The following is a 16,339-nucleotide window of genomic DNA, read 5'->3' on the forward strand; positions in this document are numbered from 1 at the left end:
TTTTAGAATAAAACTGTAAGATCACTCTTAAATTTTTCTCTTTTATCATCTCAAAACAAAACTTTAAGATCACTCTTAATTTTCCCCCTCTCATCTCAAAACAAAACTTTGCATAGTTTTCAATTAATTTTCTTCCTTAATTTGAGTGGCGTGGTTTTGATCATAATTGGTGCATTACATCATAAACATAATTCAATAATTTCATGCAATTAACTTTTAAATTAGTTATTCATACCAAAAAGCACCACATGTATACTCAAAAGTGACTGTGCATTCATATTGTAAATGCGATTTAAATGTTTTAACGGGTTTCGCCATTCATTAAAAATCCTTAATACAGTCATCCTTGAGAGTGCAGCCCCCTTTATAAAAAAGTCTTCCACGTGTTTAAGCCCCGCAGAAAAGTCTTCTAAGAAATTTTGCACAACAATTGCAGTGAGCTTGACTCTCAAATGTGAAACCAAATTAAGGGCAGAAAGACCGCGTTACAAGCCTTTCTTGGTCCCCCTGAGACGCAGACAGGAAAGACCTTGACTTAGACTTAAAATGCAGATCTTTAAATTCATGCTACCTCAGAAAGAATTTGATGGGAATTAGCTGAAATGTCAATTTCGCTGCCACTTAAGCACTAAATCAAATAATGGCCTAACCATCTTGCATAAAACCGTGAAGGAATTATGTGAATAAATGTAAACATCACACGAAAATAAATTGGATATTCATGCAAATTATAGATGGTTTAGTGGACATTATGATTTTATCACACACATTTGTTGAGTGCATCCAGTACTTCAATTGCTGTTACTGATGGTGTATTCCATCCATTTTTTACTTTATATAGAACTACAAGAGAATTATGTGGGAATTTCAAAATTTTAGGAGGTCATGCGGCTATATATAAAACTACAAGGGAGTTATATGTAATTTATCCTAAAAGTAATTATCAAAATTCCCAAATCCTAAATAAGAAGCCAAGAAGGATAAATTACTAATTACCCCCCTATCCATTTGCATAATATCATATGATCCGCCTAAAGTTTTAAAATATCCACATAATCCTCTTATGATTTTATGTAAAGTGGAAGTTTGATGAAAATAGTCTTCATAACATCTTAGTTGCAATGATAATAATATTGTCCTTATTTCAGGCACTAAATTGAATAGGGGTCTAATCACTTTTCATAAAATCACAGGAGCATTATGTAGTTAGATACGAAACTAGAGGGGGGTTAAATGAATATTTGTACAAAACTATAGAGGAGTTAAGTGGATATTATAATTTTATTATCATACATACTTTCAAAACAGGCCTTAGTTGAACTATTTGTACTTGAAGTTGGGGCTACATCTGAGAAGCTGCACGCAAGACCCAAGCGAAAGACCGACTTTGACTCTTGAAAGCGGAATGAAATCAAAGGCCGAAAAAGACAGAATACTCTCGCAAGTTGTGCTTGTTTAACTCTCCATACCAAGCCATTAAATCCAGATTGACTATCACAGAATACTCAAATTGTTCTTATTGTGGAGTAAGTTTTTAAACTTTTTTGTAAAAAAAAAAAAGGTTGCGAGTAATTTTCTTTTAACTGTACCGCTTTTGTTGAATTTGGGCAAAATTTACCAGTTTAGTTGAAGTTGAATTTAGTATCTATACCTGTTAAACGAATAACCGTGTAATTAAATTTTCAAAATTGGTGTCTAAATTTTGTCAAGAAAAGAATTATTGACAAAATATCAAGAAAAGAATTGCATTTCGTGTTGCACATTTTAATTAATTATACTAACAAACATTTAACTGTACACTTGTTGCCTGATCTATTTAGGTATGCTAAATCATTACAGCTTAAACTCATATGTCTTAATTAGTGTTCACATGTACGCAAATGTCTTGAACAAAGATATGTCATGAATTTGATTGCCCATAGAAGGCAAAAGAGATTTTAAAAAAAAAAAAGGGTTGCATACTGGCATTGAATTACTGGCAGCAAAATGTACTTTTAAGACCGAAATATTACTAATTTGCTCCCTTTCTGAGATACAATTAGATACAATTTGATTTTTTTTTTTTTTTTTTTAGAAATCTGCCCTTAGAAATTATAATTTACCCTTTAGCACAAAGAGCAATAATTTGATTCGAGAACCATGTGAAGATGATGGAGTGTGTTTTTAAAATTATTATTTTTTTAAAAAAAGGGTTGTGAGTAATTTCTTTCTGATTGAACCACTTTTGGCAAGGGTTTCCAATTCTAACTCTTATGTTGGCTCAGAGTAATAATGGAAGAGTTCAAGGGCATTGCGAGTCTTCCAAATTAAAATGCGCGTATTTTAACAAATCCGTGTGAAAGATACAGATTGGAAAGATACTACTGGCTTGACTCCATTTTAAGTGCGAGTCTTTCAATCCAGACTACTTAATCAGGGCGGGCGGCGGGCGCTTACATTTCATCTGTCTTATCTTAATTGCGGTCTTTCATGGTCATAGAGCATCGATGGATGTTGTATGCAGCGGAGCTGTTCTTCTCATGATACTGGCTATTGCACCAGTAGCAATAGCTGGAGCAACAAAGTCTGCTGTGAATTTGGAGGCCGAGGCACTGCTCAAGAGTGGCTGGTGGGGAGACAGCAGTATTATTGCAACAAACATCTCTGCCCACTGCCAGTGGCCTGGTATCCTTTGCAACGATGCTGGTAGTGTTGCCGAAATACTACTTCCGGGCTACGAAATTCAAGATGACTTGACAAATTTCAGCTTCTCTTCTTTTCCGAACCTGGTTAGACTGAATCTCAGTACAAATGGTCTTTACGGAGCCATCCCACATCAAATAGGTGCACTCTCCAAACTCACCCATCTCACTTTGTCGAATAATTTTATCAAAGGCATTATTCCCCACTCCATTGCAAACTTGACAAATTTGGTTACTCTAGACTTGAGCTACAATTCTTTGTTTGGTTTCATCCCTTCCATTCTTGGCCAATTATCCAATCTAGAATTCCTGGACCTCAACAATAACCACTTCAGTGGGGTAATTCCTCGGACACTTTCTAATTTGACAAAGCTTTCCTGGCTATACATTCACGGGAATCCCGGAATAAGAGGAGATCTCCCAGAAAAAATAGGAAATTTGAAGAGTTTACTTGAATTAGACTTGAGTTACAGTGGATTTTCTGGCAGCATTCCTCCAACTCTTGGCCAATTGTCCAATCTATACTCCCTTGACCTCAGCACTAACCACTTTAGCGGGACGATTCCTCCAACGCTTTTTAATTTGACAAATCTTTCCCGGCTAGACATTCACTGGAATCCCGCAATTGGAGGATTTCTCTCTGAAGAAGTAAGAAATTTGAAGAGTTTAGTTGAATTAGACTTCAGTGGCCTTAATCTTTCAGGTGCCCTTCCTTCATCTCTTTGCGGCCTAACCAAACTAGTCTCTCTTTCATGTGCTCAGAATCAAATGCATGGTTCCATTCCCTCTGAAATAGGAATTTTGAAAAATTTGAAACATCTTGCCCTTGAGTCCAACCGGCTGACTGGTCAAATCCCTCCGACCCTTGGCAATCTGACAACTCTAGTTTCTTTGGACCTCTCTTCTAACCAAATCAGTGGTTCCATACCTCTTCAGCTTTCCGATATACCTTCTCTAATATTTCTAGATCTTTCCTATAATGCTTTGGAAGGTGAACTTCCGTGTGAGCTTGTCAATAAGTTTGGTTCAGACAAATTTGTCGGCAACCCAGACTTGCATCACGATTCCACTCTTTGTGGCGATCATAGACATCACCCCCCATACTACATCATAGGTCTTGGCGTGTCCTTGTTGGTGCTCTCATTAATTGGCGGATTAGTGCTTTATATCTTCTGCAAAACCAAAGTCAAGAAAGTGGAAGTTGAGCTGATGGACAATAAACATGGAGACATTTTTAGAATTTGGAACTACGATGGAAATATGGCTTATGATGACATAATTAAAGCAACCAATGATTTTGAGGTCAGTTATTGCATCGGGACAGGGGGTTATGGCAGCGTGTACAGAGCTCAGTTGCCAAGTGGGAAAGTAGTGGCTTTGAAAAAGCTTCACCGTTTGGAAGGCGAGAATCCAAATTTTGACAAGAGCTTTAGGAATGAAGCCGACATGCTATCTAAAATCAGGCATCGGAACATTGTAAAGCTCTTCGGATTCTGCCTGCACAAGCGATGCATGTTTCTGATTTATGAGTATATGGACAGAGGAAGCTTGTTTTGTATCTTGAGAGATGAAACTGAAGCTGTGGAACTGGACTGGATTAAAAGAGTGAATTTGATCAAGGGCATTGCCAGTGCGTTGTCCTACTTGCATCATGATTGTGATCCGCCAATCATTCACAGGGATGTATCAAGCAACAACATTCTTTTGAATTCACAGCTCGAAGCAACTCTTTCTGACTTTGGAACTGCGAGGATTTTGGAACTTGATTCATCAAATCAAACAGTCACTGCAGGCACCTTTGGCTACATGGCACCAGGTAGGTTACCTTGCTATATCCCAGATCACTTTCTTCTTTTCCCCTTGTTTTTCATATTTTCTTGATGCACATATTAGGCTTAACTTTCAAGGACAGAAAAGAAAACAATTCTTCCAACTGAAGCGATTATTTTTTTTTTGGAATAGTAAGTCTAGAGTTGTCCCAGTTGAGATTAACTTTATTTGTATCCAAATATATACTTACTTGTCAATGCAGAGCTAGCCTATACCATGGCGGTCACTGAAAAGTCCGATGTGTATAGCTTTGGCGTTGTGGTGCTGGAAACGCTGTTTGGAGAGCATCCACGAGATTTCCTTTCCTCCTTTTCATCACAACCCAATGAACCAACAATGCTGAAGGACCTTCTAGATGCCCGTCTGCCCCCTCCGACTAACCCTTTGGTGGTTCGAAGTGTGGTTCTCGCGACAGCGTTAGCCCTGGATTGCGTCAACGCAAACCCGAAATGTCGACCAACAATGCAGCAAGTGGTGAACCGATTCGAAGTGGGCAGGCGAGAACCAACTAGGCCTTTGCACACCATTGCTGTGAATCAGCATGTTAGTCCACCAGTACTTTCACTGCCTGACCAAACCTGCGCAGATGGGACGAGTAGCTTAAGCACCATAAAATAAATGAATTCCATGTGTTGGATATCTCTGCGACTCTGCCATCATCCAATTTTTCTACCCATGTTTCTTCCTAAACAACTTTGACATTTGGTAGGAAACAGAATAAGATCGTGCTTTGCAAAATGGAAACTTGACCAAGCACTTAGATTGCTGCATACTACTCCCTCCGTTCCACTTTGATAGTCTTGTTTTCCTTTTTCGTCTGTCCCAAATTGTAGTCCACTTTCCCATTAAGAAATGTAGTAATCTTTCAAATTATCTAAAATACCCTTATTAAATATCTTGTTATTAATACATTGTTATTAAATACTAACCCACTACATTGAATACATTGAGCTTTTCCAATACTAATCCATTAGCTGTAACTGATATTAATTGGCACTCTTCGTGATTAGCATAAGGGTATTTTAGGAAATTAGTAATCTAAATTTATGTTTCCAACCAAATTAATTACACTTTCTTAATTTGTGTGAAAAAAAAAATCAAGACTAACAAAACGGGACGGAGGGAGTACTATTTAGTGTGCTAATGAAAAAAAAAAGTGTACTTGTTAATTTTAAAAAAAAAAAAGAAATTTTCCTATATTACTATTAAAGTCTTGGCTAGGAAATTTTATTGTCAATATTTTGGCAATAGGAGATTTTTTATTTATTTATATATAAATGGGAGTTTCTGAATTCAAGAAGTCCTGCTTGCAATTTCTCTCACATTACTATTCAATTCAATCTTCTACCAAAATTACAACATTGTGACATAGGTGCACTATAGGGGAGGTATTTATCAAAATAGTCCAATGTTTAGTGAAAGTTTCAAATTCAAAATTTTAAATTCTTTTCAAAGTAGAGAATTTATTGTTCGAAAGAGTAACTTTCAAATCACCACCATTTCGAGTAGTTATTTGAAAGCCACCATTTGAAAGGTGACCACAGGCAACTTTAGAACAAGCAATCTAGAGACAAATGATGACTAAAGCAAACAAACCTAATGTTGCCTTCTCAAAGTGGTCAAAGTTTGGGGGATACAGAAACAAAGGAAAGGGGATGCAATGATAGAGGAAGCTGATGCAGTAAGGATGGCTCTTATCATGGCCAAGGGGTCCGGATGGCAACAGATTGAAAAAGAAAATTACATAAGAAGTTTAGGTGAAAAACGCGCATGCGAAAAATTCCCTCTAATTTCTTCCCTCGACCCAAGTCCCAACCTAATAGTTCTCCGTCTTTTTTTTCTCCCCTCATTCGTGCCCATTTTCTTTGTATCATTCTACTTTTCTGGATCTGTTGGTAAATCACTCCTTTAAGCAGATTTCTTAGGTAGCTATCTTTGAGTTTGATTGAAATGACGAACAACCCAGATTAATTTTTCTTCTATGATTCTTTCGGCTAAAAGTGAAGGCGCGGTTCTTTATTCATCCGTTTTTTGGTCCAAAGCCCATGATATATTCTCAAAATTTTCAGGACTTTTTGGCGAGCTTTGAATAATTCAAATAACCTAGAGACACTTTAAAGGATTTCAAATCCTTCCTCAAATCCCTTAATTCAAACAGAACTTATGATTATTAAGATTATTATTATGATCATCATATTTTACTATGTACCATATTTCAATACCACTCCGTAGTTAAGCGTGAAATCCTTTATTTAAATAGTGATTCCTCAATTTCTCGAACCCTTAATTAATCTTGAATTCTCAATCTTCACTTCCTCCCAAATCCCTATAATATATAAGATTGAGTTTTGGTCAAAGTTTGGCTTTGAATTTTAACCTCAAGAATGGGACTATTTTGGAAATGTAAGAGTGTTTGAAGTGTAATTAGAGCATTTATTTAAAACTTTGGTCCAGCACAATCATCCAACCTATTAAATTCGAATTTTGCTGCATTAGCTACTCCTCTTCCCCATTTTGCAGTAGCTTTCTCGACGGGTATCTTTTATTTGTGGTTTAAGGTAAGCTTATCATCATAAATTTTCCCATTTATAGATTGCATCTATTTCTTTTGTTGTTTTAATAATTAATTATGATAGTTTTCAAATCGTTTGCTACTTTACTGGCAATTTCATTTGGGCAATTTTTTCACTTTATTTTGTTTGCCAATAGGTTTAACTATCTACTTAAAGTATTTGGCTGTATATCCAAAGTATGTACTTCATTACTTTAATTGTTTTCTTGAATTAAGTGGACTAAGATGCCTTAGTACCATTTTTTTATTACTCCTCTAAATTTGCAGGTTAGTTGTTGTATATCTCTGCAACTAGTTCAAAAATTGATGTTTTGTGATTGTGATCCCCTAACGATTGAGAAAAAGATGCTTTGCTATATCTTTTAAATCATACAATAAATTCATAATTGATTGATTAGTCAATATAGAGGTCTGATGATGATTTAAATGTCGTTGGAGTCAATATAAATTCAAGAACTTGGTTTGCAAGGACCAAATACCACAAGCAATGATTTCTTCAAGTAAGCTAATTGTTCAAATCTCACTTATATATGACAAGATATTGTGGTGAAATGCCCTTGTATCAAAATCAAATTGAAACCAAATAGTAGATTTTATTCCTAAAGTGCAGAAAATGTATAAGATCTTTTATTTTACTAGGTTGGATGCAAAGTGGTTCATGACAAAGTGGTTGATCTTATTTTATAATTATATTTCGTTGCACATTAAATTTTTTGACTCAACATGTAACTTAAGATTTTTTTGTTAATATCATATAATAAAATTGTCATACTTCATTTCCTATATTATAAAGCACAAAATAATAATTATTAACTATCTTTAATCACATGCATTAAACTCTCGCGTGCCATGCAGGCTTTTCCTCCTAACGTTAAAAACAAGAACAACAAATAAAAAAGAAAAGATAATTCACATAAATCTAGAACACAAGTAAAAGAAAAAGGTTTCTAAACTGAGATCCTTTAACCAAATTGGAAATCCAAAATGGAACCCTATGTCCTTCACTCTTGGTTTGCGAAATATTTGACTTTTAGCACCGAATACTTTTTAGACTAGATTAATAAGTAACCGGATTTGCCATGTTGCATGGGGCTAAAGAAGTGGAATTTATATTTTTTAGCACTATATATTTTGAGAAATGTTACGAGCATCCCTATTATCATTTTCATTATATAGTTTTTATTTATTAAATTATATAATATGTAGTATATAATATTTATTTATTAAACTATATGATATAGAAATGGTGGATGTATAAATAACGAAATATAGAGTATAAATAATATTTTTCTATATTTTTTCTAAGTACAACCCAGGATTTTTTTCCCTCTCATAGTTTAGTGATCATTAAAACTGAAATTGAGGTTTAAGGGGAAAAAATTACGTTAAAAAAAAAAAAAAAAAAAAACCCCTGGGGGGTTTTAATCTTTGGCGCATTGGCAGGGGAAGTGCTCCCGTGCTCCTCTGCTGGGCTTTGTGCTGCTATTTGTGTGATGGCTTGCAATTCGGCAACCTGCCAATCCGGCGGTTGCTACAGAGAAGACAACGGCGACAAAATAGATGATCAATTTCCACAGCCACCGCCGGCTGTGGCGACTGAGTCCACCCAGCAGCGCTTATCCAATGGCAAGAACTCGGATTCCGCCTTTTGCATCAAATGCAAGCTTAAAGAATCTATGGCAGCGGCCTTCTCGTCCTCCTCTGCCTCAGCTCAAGTTACCGGCGGAGGCGGAGGCGGTGGCCGTGGTGGTGCTAGCGATAGCAGCCCCTACTGTGGAGATTGTTTCCGGAGCAACCTTTACGGGAAGTTTAGGTTGGCCGTCACTTCTAATGCTCTGATTTCGCCTTCTGACAACGTGCTCGTCGCCTTCTCCGGTGGCCCTTCTTCTAGGTACCCTTTCTTCGTTTTCTTCGTTTTCATTCTTTGAGCTAGAGGAGCTCTTGGATTAAATTTGTGTTGTTTGACTATACTTGTGGCTTTAAAATTCTTGTTGATTTAGTTGAACATGCTTAGGATTGTTTGACACAATCTTCGTTGATGATTTATGAGTAAACGTTTGTTGATGATGACAAAATAGAGCCTAGAATACAGCTCAGTAATGTATTTAAATTGTCTTTGTTCCTTTTGTCTTAGAGAACGATGGTTGGTTCTCACCAACCCAATTCTCCCTTTCTGCTTCGTCCTCCTTATTCTTGAAAAGAAGAATAACTATACTAGAAAAAGGAGAATCCTGATATTCTTGATTTCCCCGGACAATGTTGTTACATGAAGCACATAATCTGTACTTTCTTTGTGATATATTGGATGATTGATAGTTATCACGCGAAGTTTTGAATTTTGCATGTTCCAAGTTTAAACATTTAGCCCTGAGCTAGTTTTTGTATATCATGTAGGGTGGCTATTCAGTTTGTTCATGAGATGCAAATGAAAGCACAGAAGAATTTTGATGCAAGTAGAGATAGATCATTGCCTGTCTTTGGCGTTGGGGTTGCTTTTATTGATGAAAGTTCGAGTATTTCTATACCTGCTGAGAAATTCAGCCAAGCAGTTGAAGAAATGAGATTGGTTGTCTCGAATTTGGCTCCTCCAGTTAAGGAGTTCCATGTTGTTTCTACTGAAAGTATTTATTCTTCAGATTCCAACAATGGAAGAAATAGATTGAAAGAATTGCTAAATGCTGTTGCTGATGTCACTGGAAAGGAAGATCTATTGGTGCATTTGCGAATGTTAGCCTTACAAAAGGTTTGTACTGTATATCTGGTACCATGCATTTTAAGATCGTTTCTGTTGAAAGCATATTTGTAATTGCAAGCTCTTTCTAATTCAATGTGCAGGTTGCGCTCAAGAATGGATATACCAAAGTCTTGCTAGGCACATGCACCTCTAGGATAGCTTGTCGTGTCCTTGAAGCAACTGTTAAGGTGTGTTTTCATGGTTCCCAAATAGGAAAGTGAAAACAAAATGCTACATAAAAGTGTGCCATGATTCTTTTTACTACCCATTTGGATGATTGGTCTTAGTTGCTACAAGATAAAGCAAATTTTTTGTTGAACTTGTGACTTGGAATCTTGTTTAGTGTACTGTGTATTTTGTACTTTTTTTAGTTGGGAATATGATTCTGAAAAATCCCAAACCTTGGCTACTTTTAATCAGATGCTTTTAGGATTCAGGAAAAGAACACAAAGAGGGAGGGGGAAGGGGGAGCATGCTAAGAGTAACTTACTGTCAACACTACCGTTTAGAGCTACTAGTTGTTTATGAAAAAGTTTTGGTGTTGGAAGCTCCTATAATGGTTTTCCTTTTCTCTCCAGGGCCAGGGTTACTCTTTGGCTGCAGATATCCAATATGTCGATGCAAGGTGGGAGATACCTGTTATACTTCCTCTGCGTGATTGTCTTGCTCAAGAGCTGAATATACTGTGCAGCCTTGACAGGTTTGTTACATGCACTCTGGCTTCTCCTCCCTGTCCGCTCTTTTTCTCCCTGGTGTAACAATTGAATCTAACTTCAAATAATACTTTTCCAAACATTTTATTTTTGTCATTAATTTCAAATTATTACCATGATGGTACTGATCTCAATTTGGCAGGGCAGTTTGAAGACTGTAGAAGTTCATAATGATCATCATTCTGGCATCAATGCCTTGATTACTTCATTTGTCAAACTGCTTCAGGTGAATCTATTGATTGATTCGTTTTGGTTTTGAGCTGTTTCTTACACATACTATGACTAGAATTTAAGAGAATGAATTGTTTCTGATGGTCATTTGAGTTGGGCTCTTGCTCTTCAATGTCCAACAGAACACCTATACGACATTGAATAGCTGTTCAAGGTGGCTTATTGTAGCTAATCTACCTTGAAGCTGATTAGGCTTTACATTTCAGGAAGAAAATCCTTCTCGAGAAAGTACTATCGTTAGGACAGCAGGAAAGCTTACGCCATTCCATTTCAATAGAATGCCAGAGCCAGATGACTGCAATATGCAATTGGCATCGCAAAGGCGGCAGAAAAAGTACAATTTGAAACCTAATGAATCTCTTCCTCCAGAGTCACCATGCAGAATTTGCAATAGCCCACTCAAGAAATCTGACGTCAAAAGTTACAAATTGGAGAATCAAATAATGTCAGCAGAAGATATTAGTAACGGATGCTGCACAAGTTGCCAGTTTCAAATTCTTCCAAAGGATATTTCTCTGCTGGAGCACTTTTATTCACTTCTACCACCACAAATGGCTGCTCGAGGTGAATATAGCTGCCTTGGTGAAGATAGGTGGCTAAGGTGAGAAATTATCTGCTTTTATCATCTGAAATGAGCAATATTCTTTAGCACATGTGACATGAACTGTTAACCTTTACTTTATCTTGATATGCTGTGTCAAAGACTTAGTATGTGATCCTAAAATTGCATTTGTTTTGCATCGCTTTGGCTATTGTAAATGTTAAGGGACAAGGATGCAAAGTTTTTGACTTTCTGCAGAAGAACCCTTCTCATCTGCTTTTCTTTACTGCAAACAGTGTTTGAACAGTTGATAGTGTAGATCATAAAACTGTAATCCTAATGTCAAAAAGGATGACATTTGGATGCTATCCACGATACAGTGACAAAGTCTAAATGGACATCTAAATAAAAGCAGACAGATTAATTTTGCCCTGTGCTTTTGATGAGTGATCAGTGTGCATCCTTTGCAATCTGGAAAAGTTAAATTGGGCTTTCCATGAGTTGGAAACTTTCTTCTGCATTGGTGTTATTTGGATCTTATAATTTAGCTAAAAGAGCTATGTGCATGTTACTACCATTGCTTCTCATATCTGCTATATATTTTTAATGTTGCAGGGAGCAGATACAAGATTGTCTGCTTTCAGACACTGAGGATGGAACCTGATCCTAGGGTATCATGATGGTCTCCTCAGTCAAATGAGTTGCAACAGATTGGATTCGCCATGCCAGATTACTTGTATGCTTTACCCTGTTGAATCACGTCCTTCAATTGGGCAGATTAAAGGGAGATGGTGACACGAAGCAGGAGCTAGGCATTGAGTTGAAAATTTTTTCCTTCTGATCCTCAAAAAATTTGTGGGCATCCTGTTTGACATCTCAGCTTATAGTAAAGTGAGGAATTACCAGGCGCTTTGCATCCCTTTCCAGGCCCCTTTTTCTCGAGATCTTAATTGGGTTTTTTTCTCCTATATGGTTTTGCTTTGCCATTGCTAGAAGACATTGGTTCACTCTTTACATGTATGTATGTGGACATCACGAGAAACCTGTAAATTGAAACTTTATTATTGTCTGAATTATTGGAAAACATGTCTAATGTTAAATAGCTCAAATTTTGATGTCATAATAGTTTTTGAATAAATTGCCAAATTTTTGCTTCTCAATTCAATATTGCATTTGGACTTGAAATGGGTAATTTTGTTATTTTCGTAAAAATTGCTCTAGCATTAAAATATGAGCTATATGAGAATATCTCATTCCCAAGCAACTGTCTTCCACACCAAATAGTTCCTACAAATCAATACAGATCAGCATCCCTTGAGAAGTTTGTATGTGTACCAGTAGGCTCGTACAAAAAATGGGAAGCCAACACGATGCTTAAATAACATGCTCGTAAGTTTGTTCTATTACAAATGTCTACCTTATTTTGCATTAGTGATAGTGTGGATAAGCATTCTTGATCAGCAGAGTGATAGTCTGTATCACATTCTGGCAAGCAGAAATCCATTGGGGAAATTATAGCACTTCGCCCATTACCTTTTTCTTGCCCTTTCTTCCATTTCTTTTTGATAAAACATTCATCTCTTAGCATCAGTAGAGAAGCTCGAAAGTGACGACATACAGGGAAAATGAGTTCCTTCAATAATGAGTTCACCCTCCACCAGATGATTATTAGCGGACACAACCCTAAAGTATAGTACGATCTTACTCTTCATGCATGCATCGCAAGTACTGCATCATTGCAAGAGACTGAATTTGTACAAAGACACGACTCAACAAATGGGGACGATTTGAGCCAATCATCAGGCGATCAGTGAAAAGAACTCCTCAAGTTGGCCTTCACTCACCACAATGCCAAATCTTTGGTTGAAAACAGCATTAACTGAATCAGCTTCGACATTTTCCAACACCTCCACAGCTGAAAAGTTTATGTACTCGTTCAGGTTGTGCACAGTTCCATCTGCACAACCAAAAATATTGACTGATTTTCTAGGACAAATGATCTACCGTAAATGCTACGATGTGTCCTAGAAGCATCTTATCCTTCTGCAATTGAATTAGATGAGTCTGGCTTTCTATTGTCTGTTTAATCAATTTAGTTATCAAATTATTGTTAGTACCACAAGCCTGGAATGCTTTGGTTCCTAAAATTACCTTCAGCTACAATGGCCTGATAAGGAGGTGGCTCAGAGATCCAGTTTCCTGCAGAATCTTTCATGTGTCTTCTGTCAGACGCAAAATATTTGAGGAGAACCGGTGCATGTACAATCCGGAAAAGCCTGAAATTTGAAAATTCCCCTCTAATAATTTAGCATAATGTTGGTTAGACTTCAACATTTTGGTGCTTGGCATTTTTCAAGCTTGGGAGTTTAGGGTGGTTGGGTTAGGGGTTAGGCAATAGCATTAGAAATACTTCTCAGTGCACTTAGCTGCTAAAGATATAGATATCATTATCCCATTCACGGAGTTTCTGCTGGAAGGATTACTGTTGAAAACAAGCATGAGGAAATCTAAAAATATGACACACTGAAATCAACTAATAACCATGCTAGCATATTTTCTTAAAGTGCAGAGAGACTGCCTGATATAGTGTTAAGTTAAAAATATAGTTTAATTGAAAGTGAAACATGCGAAACAAGACTATTTCCTACAAAGCACTGCTACATATATTTGTTACCTAGAACATGCACCAAATTCTACATTTAGCTTGCTTATTGCGAACAGATATAAGCTTCCAAAAGAAAAAAGCAATCATGATGAAACATTGTACCCTCCATTGCCATCCCCAGGGTCTTTAGCTGGTATCATGTGATAGTAAAATAGCTAATTACCAAATAAATCACTAGATCATCTAGATTAACATTCACCCCACGTATGTCCCAATAACAAATTTAACAGAGCACTCAGGGTCATTTATTTACCTCTGAAACTCTGAGAATAGTTTAAAAGATGGACGGAAAGTTTCAGCAACATAAGAAGCCAGACGAGATGGAAAGGGAAGAGTTGAATCTAAGTCCCACACCTTATGAGAGGAGCTTGCATCTTTTCTTTTCTGCAGTCAGACGCTACAATATCATATCTTCATTAAGAGGAGAGATAAATAAGTTCCACATAACTAAATTCTTCACTAGTACAATTTAGACCAGAATGACCCAACCACTGTCAAGATAAAGTGATAACATCCACTCACCTGTACACAAATAACATGATAATCCCACAAAACAACCCCATCTGCTCTCTGGCTTGCTTTCTGATGCCACAGTGGAATCTGCAAAAGAGTCATCACTCATCAGATGAGCCGGTCTGATTGTTAGATAAAATTAGTAATTATGCACACCATTCATGAAATAAAATTGAATTTTTGGACCAATCCCAAAAATTTTTTTTAAAAAAAGCCATAATTTTCAATGGCATAGTATATTTGTAAACTTGGCATATACTAGTGTTGTGCAGGGACTTGGCCATGCCATTGCCATTGCAAAATACAATCCATGAATCTCCAGTCTAAGTCTCACGCTAGTTTATATCCTAAAATTTTCCTTCCATGCCATTGTCATAATTGGGCGCACCTAGCATCACAACTTCTTTAGTAAAACAAGCACTACAAGAGATGGATCAACCAATCCGAGAAACTCAACTCAAGTAATTACTAATTATCCGTTAACTGTTGCAATTCATACTATTCCCTTCGCTTAATCGTAATATCTGTCCTACAGAAAAGATTCAAAAATAACAGAGCAGAAGAGGAGAAGAACAGTGCTTATATCATATATGAAATTGGTACTAAGGGTCCAAATGCAATGGATTCAATAGGTATCAACAAACTCTGGGAACACAATCTAACAAGGTTATAAAATCAACTTAAAAACATGCCTGCTGCTTCTCGTTGGAAATAAAAACAACAAATAAATCTGAACCATCAGAATCAGCAAGACCATTCGCACATAGCTTCTTGCATAGCAAGTATATGTTCTCCTCACTGTAAAAGTATGCAGCAGCAAAAGCTCTATTACAAAGGATTCAGTAAATGAAGTTTAAGCACAACACACAACACCTATCTACCAATCCTTAGCAGAAACAATATATGTCCACAGACTACCTTCTTCTCAAGATTCTTGTTTTGGGAAAAAAAAAAAAAAGTTAATACTCATCTGCTAACTTTTCTTTGATAACGATGTAGGTAGGACAAAAAGTAAATAAACAACGCCTCTAGAAATGAAACATGATTATTACGTATAACAAGCAAGCTGCATCAATGATGCTAAAGCAATTACATAGAAAACAAATCACTAAGAAATCCTCACTACGTGTTTGTTAAAATGCCAGAAAGAGAATCACATTTTCTCTAGGCCAGCAAGAAACACCCACAGGCAAAATTTCCTAATTATCCAATCCTTGCATAAGACATCCAAAACCTTCTCGGAGAACAGTTAGTTAGCGGATAATTCCTCAGCAAGAATCATGACTTAATTGTTAAACAACGTGGTGGATACTTCATACTGATTAAAAAGGAAAAGCCAGAACAACTAAAACATATATAATACTGATCAGACCCATTAAATACACATAAATTATGCCTTTAAATCAAAAGGGCTTCCTCATAATGCAATAACATCTTGTTTTCTGAATCACAGAAACGTTTAGGTTCAAGCACCTTTATAATATCAAACATTTATGTTACATCAGGGCATGAGAGAGAAGAGGAGATGAACCAGTATTTAGGGGTGTGAAGAAACTGAGAAGCTTCTACAGATCCTGTGAGTGAAGATGCTTCCGACGATGATGATGGGGGTGCATCAAATTTTGAAGAAGTCGTCATTTTCTTTTACCTTCCCTTTTTTTTTTTTAAATTTTCTGCAGTCTGGCTGAAGAACTCTGATGAACGCCGCAAAAGCGAAAATGGTATCAGTTGAAAGACGAGGAGGAAGGTGCTGGCTTCTGCCTGCTGCCTAGTGCGATGTATGGAAATTTTGTTTCACTTTAAAAAGGAAAAGGGGAAAAAAAAGAAGTTGTTGAGGGGGGCCGGGGGGTGGAGTGGGT

General features: G+C 36.7%; 3 protein-coding genes across 3 annotated transcripts; 2 read left to right on the forward strand and 1 right to left on the reverse strand.

Annotated features, from left to right (window-relative positions):
- Positions 1-2,393: 2,393 nt before the first annotated feature.
- On the forward strand, positions 2,394-5,404 carry LOC113691654 (uncharacterized). Its single transcript, XM_027209897.2, has 2 exons — positions 2,394-4,497; positions 4,714-5,404. The coding sequence occupies exons 1-2, from the start codon at positions 2,487-2,489 to the stop codon at positions 5,127-5,129; spliced, it is 2,427 nt and encodes an 808-aa protein (XP_027065698.2). The 5' UTR covers positions 2,394-2,486; the 3' UTR covers positions 5,130-5,404.
- A 2,997-nt stretch (positions 5,405-8,401) lies between these two features.
- Positions 8,402-12,425, forward strand: LOC140008520 (cytoplasmic tRNA 2-thiolation protein 2-like). The gene is made up of 7 exons (XM_072053151.1): positions 8,402-8,974; positions 9,478-9,826; positions 9,919-10,005; positions 10,396-10,517; positions 10,678-10,756; positions 10,968-11,362; positions 11,918-12,425. Exons 1-7 carry the CDS (start codon positions 8,577-8,579, stop codon positions 11,964-11,966), a joined length of 1,479 nt encoding a protein of 492 aa, XP_071909252.1. The 5' UTR covers positions 8,402-8,576; the 3' UTR covers positions 11,967-12,425.
- A 95-nt stretch (positions 12,426-12,520) lies between these two features.
- LOC140008522 (protein N-terminal glutamine amidohydrolase-like) lies at positions 12,521-16,334 on the reverse strand. The gene is made up of 6 exons (XM_072053155.1): positions 16,012-16,334; positions 15,173-15,278; positions 14,490-14,567; positions 14,221-14,351; positions 13,454-13,578; positions 12,521-13,259 (listed from the first exon to the last, which is right to left on the reverse strand). Exons 1-6 carry the CDS (start codon positions 16,116-16,118, stop codon positions 13,102-13,104), a joined length of 705 nt encoding a protein of 234 aa, XP_071909256.1. The 5' UTR covers positions 16,119-16,334; the 3' UTR covers positions 12,521-13,101.
- Positions 16,335-16,339: the final 5 nt, after the last annotated feature.

This window comes from Coffea arabica, chromosome 6c, assembly GCF_036785885.1.
Source record: "Coffea arabica cultivar ET-39 chromosome 6c, Coffea Arabica ET-39 HiFi, whole genome shotgun sequence".
Taxonomy (NCBI): domain Eukaryota; kingdom Viridiplantae; phylum Streptophyta; class Magnoliopsida; order Gentianales; family Rubiaceae; genus Coffea; species Coffea arabica.

What these genes read in the sequence shown, in the direction of transcription:
- LOC140008522 (XM_072053155.1), bottom strand. Translation starts at nt 16,118, where the DNA reads ATGACGACTTCTTCAAAATTTGATGCACCCCCATCATCATCGTCGGAA. An exon ending in TTTCCAACGAGAAGCAGCAG is followed by an intron (nt 14,568 to 15,172) that starts GCATGTTTTTAA and finishes ACTCTTTTGCAG; the next exon opens with ATTCCACTGTGGCATCAGAA. An exon ending in ATCATGTTATTTGTGTACAG is followed by an intron (nt 14,352 to 14,489) that starts GTGAGTGGATGT and finishes GTCTGACTGCAG; the next exon opens with AAAAGAAAAGATGCAAGCTC.
- LOC140008520 (XM_072053151.1), top strand. Translation starts at nt 8,577, where the DNA reads ATGGCTTGCAATTCGGCAACCTGCCAATCCGGCGGTTGCTACAGAGAA. An exon ending in TCCTTGAAGCAACTGTTAAG is followed by an intron (nt 10,006 to 10,395) that starts GTGTGTTTTCAT and finishes TTTTCTCTCCAG; the next exon opens with GGCCAGGGTTACTCTTTGGC. An exon ending in ATACTGTGCAGCCTTGACAG is followed by an intron (nt 10,518 to 10,677) that starts GTTTGTTACATG and finishes TTGGCAGGGCAG; the next exon opens with TTTGAAGACTGTAGAAGTTC.
- LOC113691654 (XM_027209897.2), top strand. Translation starts at nt 2,487, where the DNA reads ATGGATGTTGTATGCAGCGGAGCTGTTCTTCTCATGATACTGGCTATT. An exon ending in CTTTGGCTACATGGCACCAG is followed by an intron (nt 4,498 to 4,713) that starts GTAGGTTACCTT and finishes TTGTCAATGCAG; the next exon opens with AGCTAGCCTATACCATGGCG.